Genomic DNA, 21,843 nt, shown 5'->3' with positions numbered 1-21,843 from the left:
GTCTGCCTGCTTTTGTAAAAACCTGAACTCATTATCTCCTCAATATACAGTGCATCCGGAAAGTATTCACAGCGCTTCACTTTTTCCACATTTTGTTATGTTACAGCCTTATTTAAAAATGTATTAAATTAATTATTTTCCTCAAAATTCTACAAGCAATGCCCCATTATGACAACGTGAAAGAAGTTTGTTGGAAATCTTTGCAAATGTATTAAAAAAAAAATAAAAAAAAATCACATGTACATAAGTATTCACAGCCTTTGCCTAATACTTTGTTGAAGCACCCTTGGCACCAGTTAGCATTGGCGGCCGTCGGGCCAGTTGTATTAAGTGTGGTCGGCGGCCTACGGACTGTCTGAATGTCCTCAACGGCTGGTATTATCATACTGGTAGGTAGCAGTGTGACCGCTTTATGGGGGTACCAGACTGATTTGCCTCCTGGACCATGCCCTCCGGCCCAATTCACAACATAAGACTGGCACTATACAAAAAGTGTAGCGCAAGCTGGCGGGGACCCTTTTCGTGCAGGGAGAAGGCTGTTTTTTGTTCGTGCAGGGTACAGCTTTTTGCTGCCCCCCCTGCAAAGTGCCGCCCTAGGCCTGGGCCTTGTTGGCCTATGCCAAGATACAGCACTGAGCGTCAGTGCACAGCCATTTTCAGATCTCTCCAGAGATTGTTAATCCGGTTCAAGTCTGGGCTCTGGCTGGGCCACTCAGGGACATTCATAGAGTTGTCCCATAGCCAATCCTTTTATTATTTTGGCTGTGTGCTTGCCCTGTTGGAAGATGAATCTTCGCTCCAGTCTGAGTCAGAGCGCTCTGGAGCAGGTTTTCATCAAGGATGTCTCTGTACATTGCTGCATTCATCTTTCCCTCAATCCTGACTAGTCTCCCAGTTCCTGATGCTGAAGAACGTCCCCACTGCATGATGCTGCCACCACCATGCTTCATTGTAGGGATGGTATTGGCCAGGTGATGAGAGGTGCCTGGTTTCCACCATACATGACGCTTCCTATGCAGGCCAAAGAGTTAAATCTTTGTTTACTCAGACCAGAGAATTTGTTGAGTCCTTCAGGTGCCTTTTTGTAAATTCCAGGCAGGCTGCCATGTGTATTTTACTAAGGAGTAGCTTCCGTCTGTCCACTCTACCATACAGACTTAATTGGTGAAGTGCTGCAGAGATGGTTGTTCTTCTGGAAGGTTCTTTTCTCTCCATAGAGAAACTCAGGAGCTCTGTCAGAGTGACCATCAGGTTCTTGGTCACCAACCGGACTAAGGCCTTTCTCCCCTGATCGCTCAGTTTGGCTGGGCGGCCCGCTCTAGGAAGAGTTCTGGTGATTCCAAACTTCTTCCATTTATGATTGATGGAGGCCGTTGAGCACAATGGCACCTTCAATACTGCAGAACATTTTCTGTGCCCCGATACAATCCCGTCTCGGAGATCTACTGACAATTCCTTGGACTTCCTGGCTTGGTTTGTACTCATGACATGCACTGTCACTGTGGGACCTTTATATAGACAGTGGTGTGCCTTTCAAAATCCGGTTCAATCAACTGAATTTACCACAAGTGGACTCCAATCAAGTTGTGGAAACATCTCCAGGATGATCAGTGGAAACAGGATGCGCACCTGAGCTCAATTTTGAGTGTCATGGCAAAGGCTGTGATTACGTATGTACATGTGATTTTTTTTTTTTTTTTTTTCAATACATTTTCAAATATTTCAAGCAAACTTCTTTCATGTTGTCATTATGGGGCGATGTTTTTAGAATTTTTAGGAAAATAGTGAATTGAATCCATTTTGGAATAAGGCTCTAACATAACAAAATGGGGAAAAAGTGACATGCTGTGAATACTTTCCGGATGCACTGTAAATAGAACTGTAAACAGAACACTTGGGTATTGTTTGGTTTTAATTCATAGAGGGTTAAATCATGTCTTTGAATAGTTGACATTTAGGTTACTTATTTCCGCAGTTTAAATCCAAAGCAAGATATAAAGAGTTCCTGGCTGAGCTATTCTTTAACCACTTGCCGTCCACCCACCGTCAACTGATGATGGAGCGGTGCGGCTCTCGTTCTTGGAGGACGTCCTATGACGGCGCCCCCGAACGGCCACTCTTGCGCGCCCACGGGGGCCCTCAGTGCAGCAATCGCAGCCACCCCCTGTGTTCCAAGGACACAGTGTGACCCCGATCTTGGTAAAGATGTGGCTTTTTACCCATGTCATCGGCTGTGTCCTATCACAGCCGGTTACATGTAAATGTGGAAGTGCCGTTTGTTGGCGCGCCTCGCCTCACACTGTCAGAGTGTGTGGTGAGGAGAGCTGATCAACGGCTCCTCCTCGAAGGGGAGTACAAGACAAGTAATCAGGGCACTGATAATCCGTGCCCTGATTACAGTAAAGCAAATCAAGTGCCCATCAGTGGCACCAATCAGTGCCCATCAGTGACCCCAATCAGTGCCCAGGTCAGTGCCTGCTCATCAGTGCCACCTATCTGTGCCCATCAGTGCGGCATATTAGTGCCGCCTCATTAGCACACATCAGGGAAGGAGAAAATCTACTTATTTACAAAGTTTACTGAGAGAAACTAAGAAAAACTTTTTTTTTCAAAATTTTCTTTTTTTTTGTAAAAAATAAAAAACCTAGATGTGACAAAATGCTACCAAAAGAAAGCTCTATTTGTGTAAAAAAAAAAAAAAAGATACAATTTTAATTTGGGTACAGCATTGCATGGCCGCGCAATTGTCATTCAAAGTGTGACAGCTCTGAAAGATGAAAATTGGTCTGGGCCAGAAGGGGGTGAAAGTGCTGGGTAAATATTTAAAGCGTATGAGCAAAAAAATAAAATAAAATCGCATCTCTGTAATATGTGCATATTTCATCGTATTTTATCACTTTAAAAACACTGCAGGAAAAGACCCATCGATCTGCCGAAAATGCAGTGTACTCCTGACTTCCTGTTTGTGCTTTGTTCCACATCTCCTTGAAGCCATTTTGAATAATAAAAAGTAGATGTGTCTTCCTGGTTTAGGTTCAGATACCAGACTAGTCATTCCCTAGACTACCTCTAGCCTTCTGAGCAAGCCATAGTAGTGAAACGCGTCAAGGAAGGTTGGCTTTAGTTTGAAGACCTCAGTGTATGCAGTCGATTCACTGATTATTAAAAACACTGCAAGAAGAGTTTATTGGAGTTTGGCTGTTATATTTCCTATATTCATTCCCTAGCTTACTGTTGTCCAAAGCAAGCTTGTGTTCTATATGTTCCACGCGCTTTGTAAGCCTCCAGGAGCTGGCATTTACAGCACCACTGCACCCCCCCAGGCATGTTTTACAGCATTTTAACTGCTTTCTGCCAAGCCCTGGCATCCCTTTAGGTGAGACTGTACACCCTGGGGGAAGGAGGGCATAATGGATTACCCATGTGATCAGTTGTCACATTGGTCACGTGATCGGGCACCCATCCTGCCCATTACTGATCGTGTCTACAGACTGTGAAAGTTCAGTCATTTTGCTGGGGGCATTTAGTGAATGTGCTGTAAGCACAGAAACCTCAGCTGTTCAAGGACGCATGTGTGGCACGTAGGTCTTGAAGCCCCCTCTCCCCCTGTGCCATTTGGTTGTCAAACACTTGCATTTTAGGTTTTGATCTACTTGAACATGTATGGGATCACAGATCATTGGGATGCGACACCCTTATTTTTTTAACAGAGGGGCACAGTACAGTATGGTACAATAGTGATTTCCTCCACATGCAGAGTGATGCAGGGAAGCTGCTGTTACAAATCTACATGTTCTGGCACACTGATCCCTGCTAGCCTACCTCTTTCGTCCGTCCCACATGCCACACACAAGATGAGATAGACAGGAGAGGCGGGCTGGCAGCAATCCGTATAGTACAGTCTGGCATATCGCTTCCCTGTGCTGCTCTGCAGGTAGGGGAGGAAAACTTTTACATTAAGGATCTACCTGTCACCTGCCCACAATCGACAAGTTGCCAAAATTACTGATGTATAAGATTTGTCACTTATTGACTTCAATGGGGTTTGTATTCAGCATCCAAATTTTCCTCCTGAACTGAATCTGAATCTAGGACATGGGTGTCCAACCTTTCAGCTTCTCTGGGCCACATTGAGTGTAGAGAAATTTTCTCGGGCCGCATATAAAATATATACTATAGTTAAGGTAAATAAGTAATATAATGCCGCCACGCCCTTCTCATGCCGCCACATCCCCCACACTAATTTAACACAACTAGAGGATGATGAAATGAAATGGAATCCGTATACAGAGGTTTACTTCTTCTGAGAGATATTAAAGAAACACTCTAACCATCATGACCACTTCAGTGATTTGAAGTGGTCATGGTGGTAAGAGTCAGAAACACTACACCCCCCCTCCCCTCCAATGCAGCCTCTGCCTACCGTTAGTTGGAAGCCGCTGTGGCCATGCCCCCGACCTGACTTCCTTCCTTCCCAGCAAAAAAAAATAAAAATTGGCAGGGGGCAGTGGGCCGCATTGCCTGGGGTTCTGGGCTGCATGTGGCCCCCGGGCCGCAGGTTGGACATGCCTGATCTAGGACATTCAGATCACCACGAATAACAATGCAAATGGGGGAAATGCTCATCTGAAAGAAGAAAATGCACGGAGCCTGGAGTTGGGAAATTTTCTTCTGGGGTGCTAGTGACTGTAGATTATGCCAAAATGTGTGATGATGGGTTTCCGGGATGCTGTAATATAGCGAACAGACCTTTAACAAACTAAAGTATCCCAGTCCCCCTTTCTATATATTAAATACCATTCTCTTCCATGCAGTGTTAATCCAAGCAGCGGGTAATGCTGTGGTTGAGCCATTGAACATGCTGATGTTTACGGAGGAGCGGCCCCTGCTCCCTGTACTTTTGTGCACTTTTTGATGAGTTAACGCGTCCCTGGGTCCCCATATCCCTGATGTTATTGGAAGAGATAGGCTGGAGCAGATGCTCATGCCGAGCACCACTCCGTGCCAAATGTTCTGAGGGATCCTCCGGCAGACTGCGCTCGCTCGTTCTTTTTTTTTTCTTAAGAGCTGCCCAGTCTTTTAGCAGTCTTTATGAACTTGTAGACGGTCCTGCGACTACACCTGTGTGTAAAGGGAATGTGTGCAGAAAATGGCCATAAAGAACATTTGGCTACAAGTTCGTTGAATGTTCTTCGACACTAATGCTGCCGAGAATGTATTATTGTGCCAGAGGGGCAGATTGTGCCACACAGATAGCATGTCCTTTTCATCTAGAAGTGGCATTTGCACATTATTAAACTCCAGAGGATCAATGTCCAGCAAAGCTGTTCTTGTGAGTACACAATGCCAAGAATTTAATAAGTATCATCCCGACAATTTTACTCTGCTATTATGTTTCTTTTTTTTTTCCTCTGCAAATACATTTGATATTATAATTGAAACTATTGTGTGTTTTTTTTTCAAAAGTGTTCAGATTGTTTTACTGTAACATTTGTGGGTTTACATGTGGGTGTAACCTTTTCGATTTAAAGGTAAATTGTAATTTTTTGTTATATAGTTTATGAACTGATCTTTTAGTTTTAGTGTTACTAAACCCACAACAGTAAAATCAGACTGTATATGCAGTAAAGCATGCTTGTTATACTCACTGTGGTACCTAAGGGGTTAATCATTTGCATTGTGTAAAAAGGCTGTTTGATCCTGTCTTCTCTCTTTCTCCCCTTCTTCCACTGTCCCCAATCCATTTGCTGATAGAACAGAGCCTTGGGGACAAGCTGCATATGCACGGTTTGGTTTATATTGCTAGAGAGTTTTTATTTTCTTGGGAGAGTGCATGTGATCAGCAAGGGGGCCAATCGGCACTGTCCAGACAGAGGGTTAGGGGTCCTGCAGCCTTAAAGGACAGTCAGAAGGGAATGAAAACTCCTCCTAAAGCTTTAACCAGGCACTGATGGAAGTCACAAGACTGCTATATACTGGTGATGAGAAAATATATTTAGCAGTTTATATTCACTAAAATAATTGCATTTCCATGTTCTGTATAGTGTGGGAGACCAGATATAGTGACTGCAGGCTCCTGGGGAGACCAGATATAGTGACTGCAGGCTCCTGGGGAGACCAGATATAGTGACTGCAGGCTCCTGGGGAGACCAGATATAGTGACTGCAGGCTCCTGGGGAGACCAGATATAGTGACTGCAGGCTCCTGGGGAGACCAGATATAGTGACTGCAGGCTCCTGGGGAGAGCAGATATAGTGACTGCAGGCTCCTGGGGAGAGCAGATATAGTGACTGCAGGCTCCTGGGGAGACCAGATATAGTGACTGCAGGCTCCTGGGGAGAGCAGATATAGTGACTGCAGGCTCCTGGGGAGATCAGATATAGTGACTGCAGGCTCCTGGGGAGACCAGATATAGTGACTGCAGGCTCCTGGGGAGACCAGATATAGTGACTGCAGGCTCCTGGGGAGACCAGATATAGTGACTGCAGGCTCCTGGGGAGAGCAGATATAGTGACTGCAGGCTCCTGGGGAGATCAGATATACTGACTGCAGGCTCCTGGGGAGATCATATATAGTGACTGCAGGCTCCTGGGGAGACCAGATATAGTGACTGCAGGCTCCTGGGGAGACCAGATATAGTGACTGCAGGCTCCTGGGGAGAGCAGATATAGTGACTGCAGGCTCCTGGGGAGACCAGATATAGTGACTGCAGGCTCCTGGGGAGACCAGATATAGTGACTGCAGGCTCCTGGGGAGATCAGATATAGTGACTGCAGGCTCCTGGGGAGATCAGATATAGTGACTGCAGGCTCCTGGGGAGACCAGATATAGTGACTGCAGGCTCCTGGGGAGACCAGATATAGTGACTGCAGGCTCCTGGGGAGACCAGATATAGTGACTGCAGGCTCCTGGGGAGACCAGATATAGTGACTGCAGGCTCCTGGGGAGATCAGATATACTGACTGCAGGCTCCTGGGGAGATCATATATAGTGACTGCAGGCTCCTGGGGAGAGCAGATATAGTGACTGCAGGCTCCTGGGGAGAGCAGATATAGTGACTGCAGGCTCCTGGGGAGAGCAGATATAGTGACTGCAGGCTCCTGGGGAGAGCAGATATAGTGACTGCAGGCTCCTGGGGAGACCAGATATAGTGACTGCAGGCTCCTGGGGAGAGCAGATATAGTGACTGCAGGCTCCTGGGGAGATCAGATATAGTGACTGCAGGCTCCTGGGGAGACCAGATATAGTGACTGCAGGCTCCTGGGGAGACCAGATATAGTGACTGCAGGCTCCTGGGGAGACCAGATATAGTGACTGCAGGCTCCTGGGGAGAGCAGATATAGTGACTGCAGGCTCCTGGGGAGATCAGATATAGTGACTGCAGGCTCCTGGGGAGATCAGATATAGTGACTGCAGGCTCCTGGGGAGATCAGATATACTGACTGCAGGCTCCTGGGGAGACCAGATATAGTGACTGCAGGCTCCTGGGGAGACCAGATATAGTGACTGCAGGCTCCTGGGGAGACCAGATATAGTGACTGCAGGCTCCTGGGGAGACCAGATATAGTGACTGCAGGCTCCTGGGGAGACCAGATATAGTGACTGCAGGCTCCTGGGGAGACCAGATATAGTGACTGCAGGCTCCTGGGGAGACCAGATATAGTGACTGCAGGCTCCTGGGGAGACCAGATATAGTGACTGCAGGCTCCTGGGGAGATCAGATATACTGACTGCAGGCTCCTGGGGAGATCATATATAGTGACTGCAGGCTCCTGGGGAGAGCAGATATAGTGACTTCAGGCTCCTGGGGAGAGCAGATATAGTGACTGCAGGCTCCTGGGGAGAGCAGATATAGTGACTGCAGGCTCCTGGGGAGAGCAGATATAGTGACTGCAGGCTCCTGGGGAGACCAGATATAGTGACTGCAGGCTCCTGGGGAGAGCAGATATAGTGACTGCAGGCTCCTGGGGAGATCAGATATAGTGACTGCAGGCTCCTGGGGAGACCAGATATAGTGACTGCAGGCTCCTGGGGAGACCAGATATAGTGACTGCAGGCTCCTGGGGAGACCAGATATAGTGACTGCAGGCTCCTGGGGAGACCAGATATAGTGACTGCAGGCTCCTGGGGAGATCAGATATAGTGACTGCAGGCTCCTGGGGAGATCAGATATAGTGACTGCAGGCTCCTGGGGAGATCAGATATACTGACTGCAGGCTCCTGGGGAGACCAGATATAGTGACTGCAGGCTCCTGGGGAGACCAGATATAGTGACTGCAGGCTCCTGGGGAGACCAGATATAGTGACTGCAGGCTCCTGGGGAGACCAGATATAGTGACTGCAGGCTCCTGGGGAGACCAGATATAGTGACTGCAGGCTCCTGGGGAGACCAGATATAGTGACTGCAGGCTCCTGGGGAGACCAGATATAGTGACTGCAGGCTCCTGGGGAGACCAGATATAGTGACTGCAGGCTCATGGGTTTAGTAACACTTTAAACAAGTAATCATAATACTAGGGGCTTACATTTGCAAAGCAAGCTTTTTGAAAAGAAAGCCCACAACTGCCTTTCTCTAAAGTCGGCCATACAGGGAGGGACCAGCTTAATTTTGATCCATGTGTGGCCACTATGATTGAGCAGAAGTCGATCTCCCAACTAACTTCTATTCAGCCGCTCTGTTAGTGTTTTTCACTCGATCAGCGCTGTAGGTTATAGACTGCAGCGTTGCTCTGTGTATTTTGATGGTGGGAAAGTCTCCCTGCTGTCAGAATACAATGACTCAGTGTGGGGGAATCCCGCATCCATATGGAGTATGGGGAATGGGATGGGGGAATCCTAAAATCCACAACAGCCTCTGTCTAAAGCTTGCCATACATGGATAGAAATTCAGCCAGTTCAGCAGGGACCGAGTCAATTTATATTCTGTGGTTGAACAGAATTTGATATACTGATTGACTTCTGTTCAACTGCTCTGTTGGTATTTATTCAATCAATCAGCGCTGCAGGTTATAGACTGCAGCACTGATCTGTGTATTCTGATGGTGGGGAATTCTGGGAGTCAGCATGGAGGATTCCCACATCTATATGGAGTATGGGGAAGGGGGGATCATAATACAAGGGGCTATTTGCTAAGCATGCTGGGCTTTCTAATAAGAATGCCCTCAACTGCCTGTGCCTAAAGCCTGCCATACCGACATGGACCAGCCAAATGTTTTGGCCGCTGTGGTTGAACAGAAGATGATCTCCCAATTGACTTCTGTTAAACCACTCTTTGGTATTTTTTTTTTTTTTGCTCAGTTGACACTGCTGGTCATGGACTGATGGGCTTGCTTTTGGTTTTTACAGGTACCATTTCTGGGTAAGATCGCCGCGGTGATCTAAGCCAGAAGTTTACACCCCCCCCCTCCCCCTAAGTCTTCTCGGACACATAACAGGTCCCAGAAGACTACGGGACCATTCACAAGGTGCAGCTCGACTCGTGCATGCACAGTAGGATACAGGCACAGACTCTATTTCCTGATTCCCTTACTAAAGATACTGGCGCCTACACCTAAAGCCGATTGAAGAATTGGTTTGGGTGAAGACATCTCTGTATCTCTGGACAGGCATGTGTCCTTATATTAAGTCAGCAGCTACTGTATTTATTTTTTTTGGGGGGAGCATGGAGCTCCTCTTTAACCACTTGCCGACCAGCCGCCGTAGTTTCACTGTGGTGGGTGGGCTCTATTACGCCAAACAACGTACCTGTAAGTTGCTTCGTGTAATAGACAGTGGGGTGGCGCACGCGCTGCCAAGGGCGCACACACACTGGTTTGCCAGCGGGGGAGCCAATTAGCCGGTCTAGCGAGCGTGATGTCCACCGGACACCCGCAATTGCTAGCCATGGAGACAGAACAGTGGTCTGCCTATGTGTGCACAAGGCAGACCACCGTTCTGTCAACGATGAACACAGGGATCCTGTGTTCCTCCTATTTAGGGGCACAGATCTCTGTTCATCAATTGAGTACACCCCCACACAGTTAGAAAGAACTCCCTAGGAGCACACATAACCCTTTGATCACCCCTGATGTTAACCCCTTCCCTGCCAGTGTCATTAGCACAGTAACGGAGCATATTTTTAGCACTGATTACTGTAGTAATGTCACTGGTCCCCTCAAGTGTCAAAAGTGTCAGTTAGGGGTCCAATCTGTCCTCCGCAATGTCGCAGTCCCGCTAAAAATCGCTGATTGCCGGCATTACTAGTAAAAAAAAAATACATTCTTTCCCCTAGTTTGTAGACGCGATAACTTTCGCGCAAACCAATCAATATAAACTTATTTGGATTTTTTTTACCAAAAATTTGTAGCCGAATACAAATTGGTCTAAACTGATGAAAAAATTAGATTTTTACATTTTTTTTCATTGGCTATGTTTTATAGCAGAAAGTAAAAAATATTGTGTTTTTTTTTTTTTTTCAGAATTGTTGCACCATTTTTGTTATAGCTCAAAAAATAAAAACCGCAGAGGTGATCAAATACCACCAAAAGAAAGCTCGATTTGTGGGGAAAGTAAGGACATAAATTGTTTTTGGGTACAGCGTCACATGACCGCGCAATGGTAGTTAAAGTAACACAGTGCCTTATCACAGAAAAGGGCCTGGTCATTAAGGGGGTAAAATTAGAAAATATTTAATTGAATACAATCGTTTTTTTTAAACCAGAGTTTAAAGTCACTTTAAGGGTCCATTCACACTAGCGCGACTTGTCAGGCAACCAAGTCGCCTGACAAGTTGCGGTCGGTCGCTCGCCATTGAGTAGTACAGGACCCGTTCTAATAGGAGCGACACAAGTCGCTCCGACTTAGAAAAAGGGTCCTGTACTACTTTGGGGCGACCTGGAGGCGACTTGCATTGACTTCAATTATATGAAGTCCGTGCAAGTCGCGCCGAAGTTGCGGTGCACGCTGTGCACGGCGACTTCACAGGTCGCCCCTGGAAGTCGGATCGCGCCAGTCTGAATGGGCTCTAGATGCCAAGGCAATGTCTGTGCCATTCATTTAAAATGATACAGAATTGTATTTTTTTTTTTTCTTTCCAGGTAAGAAATGGACAACAAATTGCTTATTTGCTAAAAAACAAAGACTTGGCAACAGCTTCAAAAGGAGTGATCTATTTAGAAATTGATGTGCTATTTAATCCAGTAAGTAGCTCAAGCTATGAGACCCATTTTTATAATATTACAAAGTGTGATAGCTGTAATGAAGGTTAATTTATCAATTCCTTAATTTGGATTTTTGGACTCTTTTATAGGTCAGAGCAAGTATTAGGACACTTAACCCGAGAGAGACACGCTTTATGGAAGACAACCCCAAGTTTTCAAAAAAGGTTGGTAAATTCAATCGTAAAGCCCGAAACTGTTCAATCTTTGATGGAGATCACAAAATCAGTTGGCCAGAGCAAATCTGGAAGTGCAGACATTACATGATAGTTATCAGTTCACCTGTATATGGATGGGTGTGTAGACCAGTCTTTCTCACCCATTTTAACATCAGGGACTCTTGAAATAAATTTTACGGTCCCCTGATGATCACTATATCTACAACTCTCAGTTCATTATTTGGATGTTCACTGGGAAGAATGTTCTCTACATTTGTGGTTATTGGGAAGAATCCCCCTTCCAGATATCTAAAAAGATCAATGGTGTCAGTTGTTATCTGAGAGGCAAAAGTCGCTCAAAGAACCTTTAAGAACCTCTGGAGGAGCCCTAGGGTCCCACGGAAGCCTGGTTGAGAAAGGGTGGTGTCGACTCTGTTTCACCAGGCCATGCAGTTGCACACTCTTTATTTTTTTGCACATCACTATTTTTTTGTGATTTGACATACAGTAAAACCTTGGTTTGAGAGTAACTTAGTTTGAGAGCGCTTTGCAAGACCAGCACATTTTTAAAATAAATTTTGACTTGATATACAAGCGATGTCTTGATATACAAGTAGCGTCATGTATAAAAAAGAAGAGAGGAGCCTCTAAAGTGTAGCAATATGGTTACATTTAATGAAGGTTCAATATTTAGCAGCTCACATGGTTGATGATTAAAATGGGCACATCTAAGTATGCCGGCATCTGGGGTAAAGCTTTCCACATAGACCATCCTCCGCACTGCCATCTTCATCATCCCTTCCCCGCTGCACTCCACGAGTGATTCAAAGCCTCACTTTCAGATCACTCTACTGCAGGCTATTCTTCCCGGTCAGGATTGCAGACTGACAGTGGTGAGAGCCGGTGGTTCAGAAGATGGTCTATGTGGACAGCTTTACCCCGGATGCCTGCATACTTAGATGTGCCTATTTTACTCATCAACCATGTGAGTTGCTAAATGTTGAACCTTCATTAAATGTAACCATATTGCTACACTCTCATCTCTCTTATATTCGGTAGCTCTGCTAGATTTTGCTTCTAATCCCCTTGGGAAGGCTGCATATTGTGGATGGACATTTTATGGTTACACAACCTATCACATTGCTATAATCTTTGTATATAGACTATAAACTGAAGGACTTGTGGAACGAATCATCTGAGTTTCCATTATTTCTTATGGGGAAATTCGCTTTGATATAAGAGTGCTTTGGTTTACAAGCATGTTTCCGGAACGAATTATGCTCGCAATCCAAGGTTTTACTGTATTTTAGAAATGTCACAAGAACTTTGAAGAAATAGAGTTGATTTTCTAAGGTTAAGCCAACAGGCTGTTCACTTTACAAGGGAAGTTGCCCCATAGCTTAGTGAATGAGGTGAAGCTCTGCAGACCTCCATCATCCAATCATGTGCAAGCAAATATATATATATATATATATATATATATATATATATATATATATATATATATATATATATATATATATTTTTTACCTTGAACATGATTGGGTATTCCTTGCACAGCAAATGTGACCACATTCACTAAGGTCTGGAGAAGATTGCTTTGTAAAACCTTTAGTAAATCAACCCCAGTATGTATCCTATGAGTCTGTGTTGCCTAGTAAGCAACGTGTGGTATTAAAAAACCTTAAAATGATTGTAAAGTTAGTTTTTATTGTAAATTCTTAAATAACACATGTCATACTTAGCTGCCACAATCCTCCTCTTCTAGGGCTAGCACTCTGGGCTCCTCCTCTTTTCTGTGTGCCACTATAGGAAGCCGCTCCATCCTGAGCTGCGGTCTGTGTGTCCGTTGACCCACACAGTGCTGCTCAGCCCTGACCCCTGCTCCGTCATCACTGGATTTAATTGAGAGCAGCAAGAGCCAATGGCTCCCACTGCTCTCACTGAGCCCAGTGAGGAGGAAGAGAGACTGGAGGGATGCTGGCAATAGAAGGTTTCTTAGCCTAATGCAGAGAATGCATTAAGGTAAAAAAAAAAACAACTTCAGCCTTTAAAAACACTTTAAATTAAATGGGCAATCCAGGCACAGCATATGATTTTGTACAGTCCTTGCAGAGATTACATCCACCACTCACTTAGGTGGTATTGACATGTTAAATAATAAAATACCTTTATGAAAATCTTGCACCAAGATCTCGCTCTACCAATGTTGTTCCTGTTCTTTTACTCTGACCCTTCAAATAGAATAATGAAATGACCAATAGCATAAGAGATGGTCCTTGATGAATATATTTACTTTTACTCTAAGCATGTTAGTAATGATCCTAAGGAGTTGATTTACTAAAACTAGAGAGTGCAAAATCTGGTGAAGATGTGCCCAATCAGCTTCTAACCTCAGCTCTGTTCACACATAGGCGATTGGAATCGCGGGTGAAATCACCACGATTCTGGAAGTTCTGGAACTACTTTTGGGTGAAACACATTGCGTGATTTGGTTTGCGTGATTGCAGTGCGACAATCACAGCAGAATTGCACCGCGTTTAGGGTGCCATTAAGAAATAATGGTATCGCAAATGCGCGCCGAGATCCTGGAATCGCGGGCAGAATCGCGGCAATTCCATCTACGACTCAAATTGTGTATGTGTGAAGGGAGCCTTAAGCTTTGAGGAAAAAAACCTGGAAGCTGATTGGTTTCTATGCAAAACTGCACCAGAAATCTTTGCATTGGACTCTGTTGACCTAGGTAGAATATTTTCCAACATTTCACATATAGACTTGTACTTGGCAGTTGAATAGAAGAATTCATTACTCATGCTTTCATATCCCTGGTCTGACCTGGCTCATTGGGCAAGTTGTGGCTGTTGGTTGACATACAAGCAGGCTGCGCCCACCAAGTATTTTACCGTAGTGTACCACCCATTTTTCAGTTACAGGCAGTCCCCGGGTTACAAACAAGATAAGGACTGTAGGTTTGTGTTTAAGTTGAATTTGTAAGTCGGAACAGGTACATTTTTTAAGTTTAGCTCCAGCCAAAAGAATCATTTTTAAGTTTTTTTGGATAGCATAGGGAAGGGTTAACACCCCTGTAACATTTGTTTTGCTGTCTGTACCCCCGTTTAGAAGATTTCACCTCACTTTCTGTCCCTATGACAATTGGATTTTGAAAATTTTGGGTGGTTGTGGAAACAAGGATTGGTGATAAAGCTTCAATGGAGACACTTTTTACCCATGAGAACTCTTCCAGGAGTGAATTTCCCTTCCTAGGAGTAGATTTTCCTCACTTCCTGTTGTCTCTTTCAGTTTGTAAGTAGGAGTCGTTTGTAACCCGGGGACCGCCTGTACTTCACCCAGCACGGTATTATAATTACTCAGCACAACATTTCTAATAGGCTCTTGGCAGCACCTCATAATAGAGAAACTTTAAAGCTGAAGTTTAGGTACGGCAATTTTTACTAAATTATCTTGGACCAGCTTGGACCAGCATGTATGTGCCATACCTGTGGGATTCCAGTGGATGCTTGAAATCACTGTAGTAGACAACACTACTAGAGGTATCTATACTAGCTTCCAGGTGCCATCCTGAGCAACTGGGTGCCATTCAGGGAACACTTGGCATTTTCTCAATGAATGCATCATGTTCTCTGTTTGGCTGAGGTTGCGATTCTGATACCACCACCCAATCAGGCTTCGCATTCATTGAGAAAAGTGTTCTCTAAATGGAACCCATGCGGAGCGGGCGGCCTCCATTGTTCATTAGTCAGAAGGGCAGTTGCCTGGGAAGGGACCCATAAGCTAGTGGACATCACCGTAATAGTCATGCCTTATCTGGTTTCATGGCGATCCTACAGGAATGACACATACATACTTACGTTGGTTCAAGCTGGGCCAATGTACCTATGAAAAATTGCCAAACCTAAATTTCAGCTTTCAGATGTTTTGAGGTGGTGGGGAACAGTGTCAGAAAAAAAAAAAAAAATAACACTGTCCGAAATTTTGTCCCTTAATTCTTTCCACCAGAAATGTATTTTTGGCCTTTTTGGCATAACTTCATGTCCCAATAGACAGCTTTAAGGCCTCGTGCACACTGGGCATAAAAAATGCTGTTTATACAGGCAATTGCCATTTTTCTTTTCAGTTTGTAGAAGCAACCCTATGGTAGCCTATGTGTCCATGCACAATTGGACGTTTACAGCCATATTTTCAGAGGACCGTTTACAGGCTGGGAAAAAAAAAAACATATGCAGCGTTTGGACTTGTCAAGCATTTTTAAGAGTACGTTTTTCCTAGTATTTTGGGGGAAAAAATGCTTATAAATGCAAACATTCCTAAATGCGCTTAAACAAGTGCATGATATGGTCTATAGGAGCGTTTTTTTTTAATGCTGCTTTTTTCTTCCAGCAGTTCTGCAATTTTTTCTGCTGCCTAGTGTGAATGGACCCTTAAAACTGTCAGAGGCTGTAACCCTTCCACACTCTATCCAAAACAAAATAAAAGGTTGTGGATGGGGTTTGGCTTTAAAAAGAGCAGTTTAACCACTTGCCAGTAATTTTACTGCTGGCCAGCGGTTTGAGCATGCACTGCTACATACCTATACGTTGCCCGACTCATGCACATTCGCACGCCCCCCGGGGTGATTATCAATCAATAATTTTGTGTTTTAATCATGAATGCAGCGTTTGTTCGATTAAGCGGTAATTACTGAATTATTTATTGCAGTAATTTATCGTATTGAGCTGGTTGCTAAAAAGCAGGTTTGGAAGCCGGCGGCCTCATCCTTAACAACGTTTGACTCCTCAGCTGTCAGCGGGATTCCCTCTGACAGCTGATTGTAATAGTTATGAAAATAATTATGATTAAAAAACATTGTCGCCCCCCCAGTGGATACCAAGCCCCTTGAGTCTGGTATGGATTTTAAGGCCAACCCCATGCTAAAATGTAAAAAAAATAAAAATAACACGCCCCCCAAGTCCGTACCGGACCCTTATCTGAGCATGCAGTTCAGAAAAGGGGAAGGATGAGCGGGCAGCGCACTGTTTATACAACATGTGATACTGCCAGGAAAACCCTGGTGATAAATATTACATGTTTTTTTACTCTCTGTTCTGTTTGTGAATAAGACTTAAGCGGAGTTCCACCCAAAAGTGGAACTTCCGCTTTAGGGAGTCCTGACCCCCTGACATGCCACATTTGGCATGTCATTTTTGTTTGGGGGGAAGCGGGTACCTAGTTTTGACAGGTACCCGCTCCCACTTCCGCTCGGAGTGCCGCGGCGCCCTGAGCGGAAGTTCTCCTCTCCCCCTCCCGCCCTGCAATCTTCTGGGACATGTCAGAGGTCCCAGAAGATTGCCGGCCAATCAAGACGCGCAGCGCGACTCGCGCATGCGCAGTGGGTACCCGGCTGTGAAGCCGCAAACTATCACAGCCGGGTGCCCACAACAGTGATGCCGGCGCCGAGGGAGAGGATCGAGGCTTCGGGCGGCTGCATCGCTGGACCGTTGGACAGGTGAGTGAATGGCTGGAACTCCGCTTTAAGAGCTTACTGCATGTTTTTTTTAAACGATATTTACCGGCACATTTTTAATTTTGCCATAAATACCACATACTCGTTATTTATTTTTTATTTTTTGATGAATTGGACTTCATTTAATTAGCGATAATTTATGCAAATGAGTCACGTGACTGCATTATTGCATGCGGTAAACCTAAATCAGGTGCCAACCGCCCCCTCATACATTTACTGTGGCAGGGCGACAGTACATATCTTTTAGCACTGATCATTGTATTAGTGTCACTGGTCCACAAAAAAAGTGTCAAGTCAGTTAGGTGACAGATTTGTCTGCTTCAATGTTGCAGTCCAGCTATAAAAAAAAAAAAAAAAAATCCTAAAATATATCCCATAGTTTGTAAATGCTATAACTTTTGTGCAAACCAATCAATATAATGTTTATTGGGATTTTCTTTTACCAAAAATATGTAGCAGAATACATATTGACCTAAATTTTTGAAGAAATTTGATTTTTTTTTTTACACTTTATTTTTGGATGTGTTTTATAGCAGAAAGTAAAAAAATATATATATTTTTTTTCAAAATTGTTAGTGTTTTTTTTGTTTATAGCACAAAAAATAACCACAGAGGTGATCAAATACCACCAAAAGAAAGCTCTATTTGTTTTTTTTGGGTACAGCGTCACACAACCGTGCAATTATCAGTTAAAGTAACGCAGTGCCGTATCCAAAAAAAATGGCCTGGTCATGAAGTGGGGTAAACCTTCCGGAACTGAAGTGTGTATGACCCCAGTATGTAAAAAACATGGAATAAAATATTTATTTTTTTACAAAGAGGAAAATGCACCCTCCTTTATAGTATGAATGCTGTTTACATCATTAAAGTGCACTGGATGTCTTACTTTCTGCTGGTTAAACAGTGTTCACCGCTGACCTCCATTCCACACTTGTATAGTATGATCAGAACAGCTCGGCATTTGAACTCTGCAAATACTACTTTCGCTGAATTACCAACACTCACTTCCTATCTGACCTTATTGTTATATTTAGACCTTTTTTAGATATGTAGTCCATAAACCCTGAGAGAATGTAAGTTCTTGAAGGAAAGGGATCCTTGGGGTGAAATTGGTTCCTTGTAATAGACTTCTATTTCCCAAATATTCATCAGTTTTCCTTTCTGTTAGATCTTATCGAGGAATGTTTACCGTGTCAAAAAGATCACGCTGGCAGTCTGGAACACGATGCGTTTCGTAAAGAGCTGTTTTCAGTGGGAGTCTACAAAAAGGAGCCTGATAGCTTTCTTGGTGAGTTCCATGTTTTTACCTGGCAATTGTACATTTTTATTGGATGTCCTAGTCAGCTAATCACCCTTTTCTTCTAACTAAGAGTTTTGATTTTGGTTAAAACTCCAAACTGTGTTAGCAAATGCTTCAACCCTTTTTGCTGCCACAACCATTGTTGTGTTTTTTTTGCAAACAAAAAATCATTTTAGGCCTGAAGATTACTTAAAACCCCTAAAACATGATATATTTTGCTGAAAGCAGACACTCTGGAGAATAAAATGGTGCCAGTTCCAATTTTTGTATGTTGCATGATATTAATGCAAAGGTTTATCAAGTGCACCATTTTAGGGGAAAAAAAATTCACTAATGGCGTTTTTCCACTGCATGGAACTGAACGGTTTGGCTCGCTTTTGTGCTTTTCCACTGCTGGTACCGCATGGTATATAGTGTAGGAACGGTTCGGTACGGTACGGCGGCGCTTTTCCACTGCATGGAACCGAATGGTTCGGCTCGCTTTTGTGCTTTTCCACTGCTGGTACCGCATGGTATAGTGTTGGAACTGTTCGGTACGGCGGCGCTTTTCCACTGCATGGAACCGAACGTTACGGCTCTCAAAAACAGTACCCGGTACCATATCCCACAATCCTTCCCATGCAGTCACTACTAGCCACTGATTGTTCAGAGAATCCCACCCACCCCGTTGTTATCCCACCCACTTAACTTTAGTACTACTTTAGTGGAAAAGCAAACCGTACCGAACCGTTCCAACACCGTACCATGCGGTACCAGCAGTGGAAAAGCAAACCGGGCCAAGCAGGGCCAAGTAGAGCCGAGCCGGTACTTGCAGTGGAAAAGTGCCATTAGTGCCGGTTCACACTGAAGCGGCACGACTTCGGGGGCGACCTGTGAAGTCGCGTGCACCGCCACTTTGGCACGACTTGCACGGACTTCATAAAATGAATGTCTATGCAAGTCGCTCCGAGGTCGCCCCAAAGTAGTACAGGACCCTTTTTCTAAGTCGGAGTGACTTGTGTCGCTCCTATTAGAACGGTTCCTGTAGCAGTCAATGGACCGCTTGACTGCGTGTCTTGTCAGGCTGACCAAGTCGCCTGACAAGTCGTACTAGGGTGAATGGAGACTTAAGGTTATTATAGGGCAAACAAATGCAAAATATTACCCAATTTTTTAGTAAAATATAAAGAAAACAAAGTGGTGATGCTGAGTAGATACCAACCATGTCAAACCTTAACCACTTGCCGACCGCCGCACGACTATCTACGGCGGCGGTCAGCCCCTCACAGGCAAAGTGACGTAGGTCTACGTCGCTCGCCTGTGAGGGTTTAGGGAGCGAGCGCGCGCCGCCGGAGGCGCGCTCCCGCTCCCGCGTGGTCACGGACCCCCCCGCGCGTGTGACCGGCGGACCCGATCGCCGCCGGCCACTCTGCGATCGGCGGGGGAGAGGGAGAAAGTCAGGCAGCTTGTGTAAACAAGCTGCCTGTCATTCTCCTCTCTGTATGAGAGCTGATCACATGGATCTACTATGTAGATCCATTGATCACTCTGCATACAGTTGAAGCCACAGCCAATCACAGTTAGAATCACGCCCCTAGGGACACACACAGCCCCTCCCTCTCAAATAAAGTTAACCCCTTCACTACCAGTGTATTTTTACAGTAACAGTGCATATATATAGCACTGATTACTGTAGAAATGTCACTGGTAACCCCAAAAGTGTCAAAAATGTCAGTCAAGGGTCCGATCTTTCCGCCGCAATGTCGCAGTACCGCAAAAAAAATCGCAGATCGCCGCCATTACGCGTTAAAAAAAAAACAACAAAAATGACAAAAATCTTTCCCTTTGTTAGTAAACGCAATAACTTTTGCGCAAACCAATCAAAATACGCTTTTTGCGATTTTTTTTACCAAACATAGGTAGCATAAAACAAATTGGCCGAAAATATTAAAAAATTTTGATTTTTACATTTTTTTTTGGGGGAATTTCATATAAAAAAAAGGGAAAAATATTGCTATTTTTGCAAAATTTACGCTCTTTTTTTGTTTATAGCGCGTGATCAAAAAATCGCACAGGTGATCAAATACCGCGAAAAGAAAGCTCTGTTTGTGGGAAAAAAAGGACGCCAAATTCGTTTAGGTACAGCGTCGCACGACCGCGCAATTGTCCGTTAAAGTCACGCAGTGCCGAATCGCAAAATACCCTCTGGTCGTTTAGCAGCCAAATCCTCCGGGGCTTAAGTGGTTAAAATTGCATGTGCCCGTAAAATGGCAACAAACTTTAAAACCCTATTATTTTTTAAAAGCGGGGTTCTCCAAACTTTCTAAACAAAGGGCCATTTAACTGCCTTGTTAGACCATAGGGGGGCCGGACTGTGGCCGTGGGAGTAGAAAATGGTATTGGTGAAAAGAATATTGACCCATTGATGGTGTCAGTGGAGGAATCGTTTCTCATCATTTGTGTCAGTGGAAGGAATAGTGCCTCATATCAGTGAGAGAAATATTTTTCTAAGAGCTGGATAAGGGCAGGCTAAGGGTCACATCTGGCCCCCCCGGGCCGCAGTTTGGAGACCATCGCTTTAGAGTGAACTGTGATTACCAGCCCTTGAGTTATTGCTCACATTCTGGTGTGCATGGCAATATATCTCATGTGTGGCCTAATGGACATTTTTGTACAAAGGGGCCCAGACACATGAGTTTACGTTTCTATTTGAGGTTTGGGGTGGGGGGGGGGGAGGTTTAAATGCTTGGTTAAAGGCCATGTTTGCCTGCATGGGATGCACAGGTGTTCCTTGTGTCTGCGTGCAGGCAGTCCTATTCATGTCTATTGGGAAGCAGTGGCTACACAGACTCAGCTGGCCCTAATTTAACACATGCAGACGTGTGGATGCGGGTGCGTGTCCCTGAATGCAGACAGTGATGACCAGATGACCAAATGTTCCCTATGTGATACTATTTGGTTGGTTGCTAGTAGTAGAGTGTAGTGCCTCGCATTGCAGTAATGCAACAGTGTGAATGAGGCCTTGAGTATAACTCGTGATGTAAGGGGGCTCTGATGGAAACTCCGATGTAGGGGGAACTCTGATGGGATTTTGATGTAAGATGGGCTCTGCAATTGAAGAGACAAGAACTCACTGCTCAAGGTGGTGTAATTGCCTGATGACTCCCACCGGTGCATGCCCCGGCTCGCCTCCGTGAAAACTTGATAAAGGAAAAGGAATTGGCAGCACTCCAGGTTGAGTCAAAATCCAGATTTATTGACTGGAAATCCAAATATGACAATCGTGACAAGGTAGACGCGTTTCACATACTGACTGTGTGCTTAATCATTACTCATTAAGTAATGATTAAGCACACAGTGTGTGAAACGCGTCTACCTTGTCACGATTGTCATATTTGGATGTCCAGTCAATAAATCTGGATTTTGACTAAACCTGGAGAGCTGCCAATTCCTTTTCCTTTATTAAGATGGGCTCTGATTTAAGGGGGCCCTGATGGAGCTTTGATGTATGGAGAGCTTTGATGGGGATTGTAATGTTAGGGGGACTTTGATGGGGCTGTGATGTAGGAGGAGGTCTGATGGGAACTCTGATGTTAAGAGGGGCTTTGATGGAGTTCTGATATATGGGGGGGGGCTCTAATTTAAGGGGGACCTGATGGAGCTTTGATGTAAGTAGGGCTTTGAGGGGAA

At 44.7% G+C, this 21,843-nt stretch overlaps 1 protein-coding gene across 1 annotated transcript in view; it reads left to right on the top strand.

Moving 5' to 3' along the window:
* MCTP2 (multiple C2 and transmembrane domain containing 2) overlaps window positions 1-21,843 on the top strand; it is a 387,219-nt gene that overhangs the window by 292,062 nt on the left and 73,314 nt on the right. The window contains exons 15-17 of the mRNA XM_082254686.1: window positions 11,076-11,177; window positions 11,288-11,362; window positions 18,043-18,162. Coding sequence (XP_082110812.1) covers window positions 11,076-11,177; window positions 11,288-11,362; window positions 18,043-18,162 — 297 coding nt within the window. The remainder of the gene's footprint in view (window positions 1-11,075; window positions 11,178-11,287; window positions 11,363-18,042; window positions 18,163-21,843) is intronic.

Source organism: Pelophylax lessonae (genome assembly GCF_965119305.1).
Source record: "Pelophylax lessonae genome assembly, chromosome: 4".
Taxonomy (NCBI): domain Eukaryota; kingdom Metazoa; phylum Chordata; class Amphibia; order Anura; family Ranidae; genus Pelophylax; species Pelophylax lessonae.
The sequence above is the reverse complement of the archived record's forward strand: the minus strand, read 5'-3'. Positions and strand labels throughout refer to the sequence as shown.